A 12,357-nucleotide genomic window follows, 5' to 3' on the forward strand; every position below is an offset into this window, starting at 1 on the left:
ATACATAGAGGCAAAGAATTCTGTTGGCTGCAGTGAGCCATCTTTCCAGGACTGCTGTTTGCTAGGTCTGAAAGACAGTCCTCTGAGGATACTGCCTTAGAAATATCAAGCAAATATTTTTGGTCAGTGCTGAGGTCTTTTTTGTCAATTTCGGATCGATAGCTCAACTGGAATAGGGAAATAGCTTGTCACGGGAAGGATTTCACAGGTTTTCAGGGATTTTTCTGTTGTTCTAGAAAACTGTTGTGACCCAGATGCATTTCCATCAATCTTTTGGAAAAGTTGACGAAGAGGCAGTTCATTGCTGTATAACAAGCATACAAACCATTGCAGTTTATGACCAACAAAGATCCCTACACGATTAACTATGCCATTTTTCTTCCCAGTGTTGATGCACACTTGTTCCATTACACCTAACAATAACTAATTTGGAAAGTTCAATCTCTCTCTGTGTAATAATGTTGGTGATGCTTTGTGTAATATCTGCGCTGGAACCAGAATCTGGAGTTACATGTCCTATATAAACAGAACCAGGTTCTGATAGGGTAATAATATGCTGCTCCTCAGTTATAGTAGAAAGAATTTCCCTTCTTCTTTTACACTATAGTTTTGTAGTTCCTCCCATCAAAATAAATGCCATACAAAGACTGTATTATTGTGTAGCGGTTGACTGAAGATGGGTCTATACCTTATGATGTTCTCTCTGCAGCTTACCCCTGTCAATAACTTTAGCTGGAGTATCTTTTGATAGAATTCCCTGATCATGAAGTACAGAGGATGCGATTACAGTAGTGACCTATCCGATACTGCCGCTCTATCACAAAAAACAGCTAAAGTTGTCAGAGGTATTTGCTTCTGACCTGTCTTTGTGGTTGAAGAAATCTGAGAATCAGCTGCTTTCAGACATTTGGCTTGACTAATGTAATTATTCATCATCATCTTCAGGGATGCCTTTTGAGTTAAGCAGTCAGACGGCATTCACTTCTGAGTCTGTTATTGTCATACACAATCATGCATTATCTGTATATGCCCTTGCTTTAGATTCCTGATTTTTCCTTCTTTGCTTTCTTTCTCTTATACATTGCAATTTTCAGCTTTCAGAAACGTTGATCGATCAATAGCCATTTTTCTTTTGTGCTGTCGATCTGTTAAGAAATTTTGCTGTATGCTTAGAATTTTCACGAAAGATTTACATTATTCATAATTCAAACATTTGCATGCAGAAATATCAAACAAAGTACTGTTTGCATGATCAAAGAAATCATTCTGAATTTTATCAGCCTCCTTCTGAGGTTTTGGTCTTCTTTTTACGTTTTTTACATTTCGTTGTAATTTCTTATAAGATGAATAATTTCTTGTTGGCTTACATGAGGTGGGGAGCTTTTCTTCCAAATTTTTTAAAGGTCACAGGAAGCAGTTTCGGTAATGTCCTTGACTGATGGGTCTCTCTTGTACCCTTTTCACAATAACTCATTTCATACCCAAAGAAAATGCTTCATTACATCAGCATACACAGGTAAAACTGTTTCTTCAAGTTTCAAAAATATTACAAAAGGATGCACTTCCATCTTAGTCCAACATAAACAATGACTGATAACAAACACACCAAACAACTAATCTCTACACATAATAAAAAGGAAGAGTATCTCTGTCTGTGTGTGTATGTCTTTCGTTTGTGCTGTGTGTAGTGCTAATAGACGGAGGGCTACAAAATTTGGTACATAGGTGCATCTAGACAAGAGCTAATGCATCTGTTTTTTTTTTTTTTTTTTTTTTTTTTCAAAATTTGAATGAGTTTTATTTATTTATTTATTTTATTTTTTTATTTTATTATTATTATTATTATTATTGATGAAATTACATCAAATCTATGGCAGGCAGCAACAATGGCACGCAGCCATCATTGCTGATATATCACTGTTGCCATTGTTGCTGAGATCAGCACTGTTACCACTCAGAAAAATGAGGGTGCTAATTCTGTGCAGTTTTAAAATTTAATGTTTCTCTTGAATACTGGACGTTTGTCGTGAAGTACTTGGATACGACGCTTGTCAAGTTTGTTGAGAAGACGTTTGTTTTCTGAAACATTTAAAAACCAGACGAAGGCTGGCCGCATAGCAGCTAGTTAACAATAAAAAGTCATTAAAAGCTCATGGAAGCTACGTGCTTATTCCAAGATATAACCAGTAGTTAAATTGGTACCCATTCTGCCACCTAGTGTCATATTTTGGCATTAAATTTGCTATTTTGAGGTGTGAAGCAAATTCTCATGCTAATAATGGCTTTTAGGACTAAGCAATTCATGAAAAAAGCATTAAACTGTTAAAAAAAGGGTCAGTACAGATATTCATTTGAGGTGTGGAACCTCAAGATGTCAATATTTTGAGCTGAAATTTGAGCACAATTTGTTCTAGCTCATTTGGAACCATATGACTTGGGCGATATGAATTTTAAAGGAAAAGGTTTTTTCACTCCACCGTTTGATGCATCTCTAATATACTCATATATTTTTTTCCATCATGATCTGGCACCTTTTATACATGATTTGCTAAAAAATTAGGATTCTTTTTTATACAATTTTTATTGGTGTTTTAACTGTATGCATTGTGATGTATATTAAGCTTTGTGTTAATGAGAATTTCAAATGGTTGAAATTGAAAGTATAGAGTAATATAGCTTGATAGGCCAAATTTAATTTGATTTCATTAGAAATATTATGATACTTGTCTTTTGTTGGAGCCTTGGCTACGTAAAATGGCATTGGTGCCATTTGGGCACCAACTTAAGAATGTGCAATTTGTTGCCTTATGTTGTGAACATCCATGCAAACAAATTTACTATAGTTACTATGGTTAAACAAATTTACTATGGTTAAATTGGCAATTCAATATCTATACCACATAAATTATTGAATAAACAGACAGAGAAAGAGAAGGAATTCAATAAAAAATTTGTACAGTACAAAGTCCGAAATGGTCTAAAATCCAAACCTCAAAACAACCACCAACAATTTTCTGGTAGGCTTTACACATGTGCATTTGATTCACCCCTCCGCGCATAATAAAAAATCTGGAGAGTCCAATTTCACTTTGACACTAAATAAAATACCTTGTTATTGAAGAAACAATAATTTTAGCATAAATTTGTACGATCAGTAATTTGGCTCCGTTGCTGCGTATCTGCTTGGCACACATCTCAAACTGAAACATTTCACATAGATACATTGTTGATCTGACGCCAACCTCGTGAATCATTATTTATTATACTTTCCTTTCATAACCGCATGTTTATCAAAACATGACAATTTGAGTAATGGCTCATGTAGCGATGCCTAAAAAATTTTTTTATTTAGTAATTGAATAATGAAGGAGTATGGTAACCTTTTATGCTGACATTACGCTTGGCGATGATTACAGGTTTAAGTTAAATGCGCTAAAAATATTGATGAGGAAAAATTTAACAAAAATTTCTTTCCATATGCTAAAAATAGATTTTGTTTTTGGTACTCATAGACATTTAGGGCTATTTGAATTAAGAATAACAGATTTGTTATTCACATAAACCCAGAACCAGTGCCAGGACTCGTATGGCCGCATCAGGTCGCAGAATTTAAGATTCACAGATACTGCATCAGGCGGTAAGATATCTAGCGCCAGCCTTCACTTAAGTATATGTGTAAATTTATTTTTTCAGAACTCTGATAAGCCTTAAGCATGTACAAGAAATAGACATAAGTATAATAAATAACTAAACTAACACAGTTCAGGCTTAATTGTCTCAGTGCACGATAGAAGCAAGATAAAATTTAACGGAACAACTTGTCGTTAGTCGCTAAGCTCATGATGCATAGGCCTGTAGAGACATTAGGTATTTTGGATGCAGGAAAGATAAAAATTTAGCACCACCTTCGCCGGGAATCGAACCACGGACCTCTGAAATACCAGCTCAGCATGCAGAACCACTACGCCACAAAGGTATGCTAAGAAGGTGGAAGAAATACCTTATAATCCAAATATGTACAGTGAAGGATAGCTAAATTTGATGATGATAGCCACTAATTTTAAAGGTTTTCGCGAAACAAAAGTGAAATTTTCCAATTAACGGATTTTGTAAAGAAATGTGAAAAAGCGGTAATAAATGAAGATGATATAAAAGAAGTTTTTCATTGTGATGACAGTGCTTCTCAATCATCAAGCAATTAACAAATGTCGAAATCTGGAGTATGGTTATAGACCCAGAAAATACCACTACCGATAACGAAGAAAGTGAGAGAATTTACTGAAAACGAAAAAATTTCGATTGACAAGGTATTTGATTCTAGTTATATTCTCGACACAGCTGTTACTGGACATCAACAATGTAACTGGACAAGAGATTATGTCAGTCTACAGAATTAAAGAGAAAGTATTAGCACAGAAAATGAAGCAACTTAAACAACTTACACTGAAAGAAATGTTTAATAAGGTAAACAAATAAATATTGAGTTGTTTTTTTTTTTATTACCCTTTGGATCATAAATACTTCATTATTTCATAAATCATGATTTCATATTTTTAATTTTATAATTTCTACATGCCATCTTACTAGATTTAAACTGATTATCTAATATCCAGAAAAATCCCAAATCTGGACTCGCCGAAGTCTCGACGAGTCCAGATTTCAGACTTTGTACTGTATTTATTTTAGTATTTAATATAATTTTGTCTGAAATATATTTAAACTAATAACATAATTCCACACAACTTATTTAATATATATATATTAGATATTGTATTTAATACAATTATGTAAGTAATTTATTTAAAATAACAGCATACGTAAATAGGCCAAAATATTCTACCTATTATTTTACTTAATAAAATTTTTTAGTAATTTCTTAAAAAACACGATATATAAACATACCAGAAAAGTTATTTTTGACTATATCTTTCTGGCACTCACAGCTCAGGATTTGCTACTAATAATGCCTCAAGCATCAACTATAGCTTTGTTTTTGGATGATAGAAGACTGAAAATAATAAGCATAAGGTATATTTTACAATGAAAAACCACCATATTGAACAATGCAAGTATAAAGAACCAGTTTGCTTCTCGCCCATAAAGAAATGCACCAAATCCATTTTCTCCACAAGGCTGTTGCAGCAGACAAGTACCAATATTATTTTAATTAACGAGGTTATGAGTATTTTCAAGGTCTGATAGGAATTAAAAGCAAATAGTGTTGGAAATGATTAGTTTTGAAATGTTTAGTCTTCTTATAAAGTTGCTGAACCAAAAATTTCATTTTATTATTTAGGAGTGATAAAAATATTTTTGTTAAAAATTTATTTCCTTCATTCGAAGATTTATTAAAAAATATAAATGCTGTTTTATTGTATTATATTTATAATAGGAATTACCAACAGGAGAAATAGAGGTTGAAGTTACGAATATTAATCTTTTGAATGCAAGTATTCCAGTGCTACCTATATCTGCTAAGAATCAAGAAAAGGTTAGTTACTTATATTAGTTGACTGTCAGTTGTAGAGCCATGTATATGCATATGCATATTTATATTCATATACACATTTTTTCACATAGTAATGGATCCATTATTAGCTGAATGAGTAAAACTACTGATTGCTAATAGTACAGTAATTTAAGAAAGCATATTTTGTATGTAATTTAGAAGAAATCCTCTTTCAGGGTAATTTATTGCACTGGCTAAGTATGGTAATCTTAGCTTGGGGAGTAAAATATACACAACTGGATTTCAAAAAGTTTTTGCTTTGATTTTTGTAATTCTAAACGTTTTCATTATTATTGTGAATTAAAATATGCCTAATTCATTCTGGAATTATCATTTAATTTATTAAGTTATCCCATTATTGACTGTGCGTGGTGTCTAGTACAACAACCTGGTGACCCAAATGAATAATTTCTTCTAACCATCAAAATCATGAACATGGACAGTTCTGTTCTGAACACTACTGGTGAAGAATTTACAGGAAATAAGGTGAGCATTAAAATTCTATCTTTTTGTGAGAAGAAACACTGGACACTTGGTCCTTCCAAGTTGAAGCACAGTTCTCAGTTGTTAATATTATCCATAATCGGACTAAATTTATCTATCTCGTAGCACAAGTGGAACCAAAAGTAGTCAAAAGTATATGGGATAAAGAATGACTTGTAAAGGAAGCAAAGGAAAATGTATCATAAAATTGCTTACAGGAATTTTTCTCGTCGATATGAAATTAAGCCAGTTATTGCATAAAATCGAAATACTTGCTGGAACAAATATAACCAATAAAGTTTTGTGAACCTTGTCTCTCGGCAAAATGCAAGAATCCATTAAAAGTATTTTGAGTGTGAGTAATGAAGCCTTAGACAACTGTTTGATAATGGTGGATAAAATATTTGAAATGAACTCAAGGTCAGAAATTTATTCTGCTCGTTCAGACAATTCTGTAATAAATACTGTGCTTGATAAAATCTATTACTTAGAAAAACAGATTTCAGAACTAAATGTTCACAGACAGTCTGGAAGTAAATATCGACATTCTTGCTTTAACTGAAGCAAGAGTTATAGTCATTCAAGGAAGAAATATAATCTCAATGGACAATAATGCTACATTTGATGTCATAAAATTTAAAGTGCTACTGTCACTTTAAATTTGGTGATAAATGTTACCCTAATAAATTTTAAACCCTATGTAGTTGAAGGTATCGGGAAACTCTGATCAGCAGTAGATTTGATGGCAGGTTCTGCTGCAGATGAACTAAAAGATTGCTGTAAATACCAGTTATTTTTTACCAATAAAACAACCAGTTTACACTTTCGTGTAGACAGTGATGCTGACCTATCAATCATTCCGACAACATCAAACTATAAAATATATAATTCTTTTAAAGTGTATGCTGCAAATGGATTAATAATACCCACTTTCAATTTCAAAATTTTAATTGATTTAGGCCTGCTTCGGTCATTTTGATTTTCTTTCATAATCGCTAAATTGGATCAAGCTATTTTAGGTGTAGACTTTTTAAACAAATTTAAATTACTCATTGATATGCATAACAGAAGTTAACCGATGGTGTCATAAATTTATCTTTTCGAGACCATGTTATGTGTGTAACAAGTGTGGATAGGGTAAGCATGACTGATAAAAATTCTAAATTTAGATATTTCTTATTACAATATCTGAATAATAAATAAATAAAAAAAAATTGCTAATTTCCAACTCTCAAAATAATGTAAAGCACTGTATAGTTAATACTATAGGCCCTCCTGTTTTTTCAAAAGCTCACCAGATAGCAAACACCTGATAGCACCAAATGCAAATAAACTAAAATTGGACAAATAATATTTCAAATTTATGTTAAAAAACACCATAACTAGACCTTCAAAATTGCCGTGGTCCAGTCCACATCATTTAGTTTTTAAGGAGGCAGAAAGTTTGCAATAGTTCAGGGACTACAGGCATTTAAATGCCAAAAATTGACCTATTGACAGCTTACTTTCAGATTACAGGTATGGAAGAGGATGAAAAGAAAACAATAATAATAATGCCATTTGGGTTATATGAGTTTAACATTATAAGCTTTGGGTTAACGAATGCTCCATTCATCGTTTCAATGATCATCAATGAAGTGTTTTTCGGACCAGCCTTTGTTTTCGCATATTTTGCATATTTAATGTTTTAGTAGCTTCATCAATGCAAGATGAACATTCAGAGCATCTAAAACTAGTCCCCCCCCCTCAATTAGAACAATACGGTCTTCATATAAATCTTGGAAAGTCAGTTTTGGGAGTGAATCAAGTAGAATTTCTAGGGAACATGATTACTCTGGAAGGCTCGAAACCCCTTCCTGAAAAAGGAAATGTCATCTTGAATTATAAATTACTGGAAACCATTCACAAATTGTGTACTTTTCTTAGTCTAATCAATTTGTATAGGCGATATATCAAGGATGCTGTCAAAAGTCAGGCACTTCTCCATGAGTATTTGAAAGGTGCCAAAAAAAAAAGATAAAAGTAAAATAACATAGACTGAAAAAGCAAAAGAAAAATTTGGGCAGTGCAAAAACGATTTGGCGAAACTACTTGAGTTTTCCTAATCCTGAGTCACCATTAATTCTCTTTTGTGATGCTTTACCCTACACAGTCGAATACATACTGCAACAGTTGGAAAAAGGCAAATGGAAACCCTTAGCTTTCTTTTCCAAAAAAGTTAACTAATGATCAAAAAAGAAGTAGCACTTACAACAGAGAACTGTTAGGAATATACATCTTGATCAAACATTCAAGCATATCTTAGAAGGAAGACAATTTACGTTGACCAAAAACTTTTGATATTTTCTTTTCATCAAAAAAATAAGTAAGCCTCACCTAGACATCTCCTCCATTTAGAATTTATATCAAAGTTTTCAACCAATATTTGCCACATTGAAGGAAAAGAAAATGTTATTATAAATTCGTAATCCTGGATAGAATCTATCTCTGAAATAGAATATAGTAAAATTGTGGATGCAGAAATTGATGATAAAGATCTTAAAAAGCTATGTTCAAAACCATCTTTACATTTTAAGCAATATCCTTTGAACCCTAGAAAACTATTTTGGTGTGATATTTTAACAGCAAAAATTCGTCCATTTATACGTTTAGATTTTTTAAAGCATATATTTAAAAAAATTCCCAGCATAGCTCATATTAGTATGAAGTCTACAGTTAAGCAAATAGCTTCCAGGTTTATTTGGCTAAACATTTAAAAAGTATGCACATCAACAGCATATCACCTATAGTGCAATGAGAAACCTGAAGGGAATCATCAGACTTTAGACGTTGCATACACAAATTTATTAAATGGACTTAAACCTTATCAACAGTTTTTTTTTTGGGGGGGGGGTTAAGATTGGCTTTGCGTGGTGGTACAAATTATACTATTGCACAAATAGTTTGCAGTCACCTATCAGATCACTAGAAAAAAATTTTTAAGAAACCAAAAAATATTTTTACCAAGTTGTTTTCTAAAAAATTACAGAAACAAATGGTATTTATCACACATCTTCATGCATGATGATAGAGTTTAAAAATCATTAGAACCTCCTTATGATGGACCATTTTTAGTTGTGAAAAGGCAATAAATCTTTTATTGTGATAATCAAAACTACTGTAATACTCAGTTGCGGAAACTCATAACTATTGTGCCATACAGTCATCATTTGGAAAGTTATTTCTTTAAAGGGAACAGCCAGAAGCTTGAAGTATACTCGTAGCTAATATTCTGGCAGATGAGTTTAGATGTTACCTTGTGTATGGAATTTAAGGATTCTACCTTCTACCTGAAAAGTATTAATATAGCTATCGAGATAAGAAATTGTTTAATATGATTTTGATATACAAAAATAATATCACAACATTTTTTCTTATTTTATCCACCTTGTGTGTGTATGTATCATTTAGTTTGAAATTATGCAATAGACTTTTCTTGTTTACTTGTATTATTTGAGGGGGGATAAATTTATTTTAGGACCAAAAACAATATTGTGATTTTATTGTAACTGATTTTCGAATGTTAGTAATTTTGAATATTTCTTGCAACTTTGTTTTTTTCTTCCAGTTTGCTCTAATATACTGAATTTTTCCTTTTTAATACTTATAGCCATTTCAGCACTTAGTGTATGCTATGAAAAAATAGAGAGACGGGGGAAGGAATGAAGATAAATATATGCAACAGTCCAGGGTTAAAATATTGATTCAATTTTTACAGAAGATTACTTATTTCATTTTTTTTTTTTTTAACATAGCTGCTTAGTTTCATCATGGTGTTTATATATTGCTAAGATAATTAATTATCAGGTGATAGGATTTGGTGTAATTTTAAAACCCAGGTAAAGTTTTTAATGTGTGCCTGTAATCTGATTTAATAAATGTACTGGATAGGTATTGTGGTGATATTAACACATTTTCAGCAATCAGAAATGAAAATGGCAAAAACGTTAAAAGAAAGGATAGAATGCAATTGCAATTACTTTTGTTATTCATTTTTTATAGGACAAGGTGATCTTCAATATGATGTTGTATGTTATTTATTTAAGCTTTCAAAATTATTTTAAGCTCATCTCAGTGGTTTAGATATTCAGTTATAAAAAGTGCTTGAGATTTTACAGTATCCTGAATATAACTAAATGATAGACCACTATAATCTGAAATATAGTTAAATGATAGATAAATTTATAATTTTATATCACACTGTTCAGATTTGTGTATGCTCTCTTTTCATAGGTAAATGATGTTACAAAACTTAAGTATAGATATTTATATTTACGGAATCCTAAGATTCAAGAAAATCTTCGAATGCGATCCAAAATATTGATGAAAATGAGAGAATTTTTGCATGAAAGACATGGTAAGATACATTATGAATTGCATGCATAAATAAATGCATTTTCTACTTAATGATTTTTTTTTTTTTTTTTTTTTTTTTAACCAGGTTTTGTTGATGTGGAAACACCTACACTTTTTAAGAAGACACCTGGTGTGAGTAATGTTAAAACTATTTTAATAACTGATTTAAATTTTAAATCTTGCAAATAGTGAGAACTTTTTCCGTATTTTATAGTTTTGTAAATTACGTGAAAACAGAAAATTATTGAAATTCTGTAAGCATTGTATTAAAAGTTATGTCCAGTATGCATTAGAGCATCAGATAACAAATATCTTATTTCTTTGCTTCTAAGATGCACCACTTTTTTCTCTAATATAGGCATCACTAAAATGGTGTGCATCTTAAAAGTCTCAGTTTTCTCCATCCCGAAATTACAAATTATTCTGAAGTTATTAATTTGAATGGATAAATTATTTTGTTAATAAATCATAAGTGATTATTAAAAATATTTGCTCAATTTTGGGCATTTTTTTCATCTGTTTTATTTACTTGGAGTCAGTCTTTTATTCATTGAGTGATATTGATATAAGGTATTTTTCCCACTTTCCTAGCGGGCCCTTATGGTGTAGTGGTTCTGCATGCTGGGCCGGTATTCCAGAGGTCCGTGGTTCGATTCCCGGCGAAGGTGTTGCTAATTTTTAAATTCTCCTACTTCCAAAAATATACCTAATGTCTCTACAGTGGCACTCGAACTAAAAGGGTGTTGAATGAGGTTTCTCCACACCCAGGATTTGGCGATTGAGTCCCCTAAAATCCCCAGTCGCCCTTTAAAAAGGGGAGTATGTAAGGTATTTCTCCCGCTTTCCTAACGTGCCTTCGTGGTGTAGTGGTTCTGCACACAGGGCCTGTATTCCAGAGGTCCGATTCCCGGCGATGGTGTTGCTAATTTTTCAATTCTACTTCCAAAAATATACCTAATGTCTCTACACTGAAATTAAGAGGTATGTTTTAGAATCAGAGAAGTTATATAGGTAGTATATGCATCTATATGTATGTTTATTCATATGTATACATATAGTTGTGTGCAATTAACATGAACACAGTTGGTTTTTAGGTATTTGTATATAAATATTGAAAATTACTCCAATATGTTACATTTAGTTTGAAATATAACCATTTCTGGCTTGTATAACTTGTTTGATACATTTTGGCATAGATTTTATCAAGTTTTGGCACATTACCTCATCATCATGAAACCGTACTTGAATTAAAGAAGAAATCATCCTTACTTTGCTTGTATAGTTGATTTTCCACATTCTTTTCTTGAGAATTGCCCACAAGTTTTCTATTTGATTGAGATTGAGCAAATTTCCTGGCTAATTTAAAAGCTTAACATCATTTTCTTCAATAATGTTTTTCACTTTTTTAACGTTTGACACAGAGTAAAGTTTTGTTAGAAAATGTCATGAAACGAAAGTTATTCTAGATCAAATGTCGAATCACTCATAATCCAAAATGAGATGCATGGCCTGGAGGGTTTTCCATAAATTTTAATTAAACTTAATATTTACATATATACAATGTAGGCTAAAAGGCCCGAATCAAATATTTAAGGCTCAAAAAGCAAGAACTGAATAGTTCCATCAAAGAATCTGAATTGAATTCTATTGCGTAGTGCATCGCAATCTACCTTCAAGAAGAAGAATATTTTTCCAAGTCACGTGTTCAGAAGGGGAAGGGTTAAGTAAGCCAATAGATGGACTCCTAACGCCATCTCTTGGCGATATCAAAGAATATTCCTTAACACACTCCCCACCTGAACTCTGATAAGAGTTCATCTAACTCAGTTATACATACAATCAAGTACATAAATCAGTATTCTATAAAAATACAAAAATACTAATTAGTCAAGCACTTCAATTACAAAACAGGTTATACACAACATGTATCAAATAATAAATGTTATAACTAATAAATAAACTAAGTTTAA

At 31.9% G+C, this 12,357-nt stretch overlaps 1 protein-coding gene across 3 annotated transcripts in view; it reads left to right on the forward strand.

Annotated features, from left to right (window-relative positions):
• Positions 1 to 12,357, forward strand: part of AspRS-m (aspartyl-tRNA synthetase, mitochondrial) — a 141,842-nt gene that overhangs the window by 21,197 nt on the left and 108,288 nt on the right. For all 3 annotated transcript variants that reach the window (XM_035369315.2, XM_085818214.1, XM_035369314.2), the window contains exons 4-6: positions 5,393 to 5,491; positions 10,265 to 10,388; positions 10,473 to 10,519. In XM_035369315.2, coding sequence (XP_035225206.2) covers positions 5,393 to 5,491; positions 10,265 to 10,388; positions 10,473 to 10,519 — 270 coding nt within the window. The remainder of the gene's footprint in view (positions 1 to 5,392; positions 5,492 to 10,264; positions 10,389 to 10,472; positions 10,520 to 12,357) is intronic.

The sequence above is a fragment of the Stegodyphus dumicola genome, chromosome 1 (genome assembly GCF_044657685.1).
Source record: "Stegodyphus dumicola isolate Sdum_Otavi_A_Nest chromosome 1, ASM4465768v1".
Lineage (NCBI taxonomy): Eukaryota > Metazoa > Arthropoda > Arachnida > Araneae > Eresidae > Stegodyphus > Stegodyphus dumicola.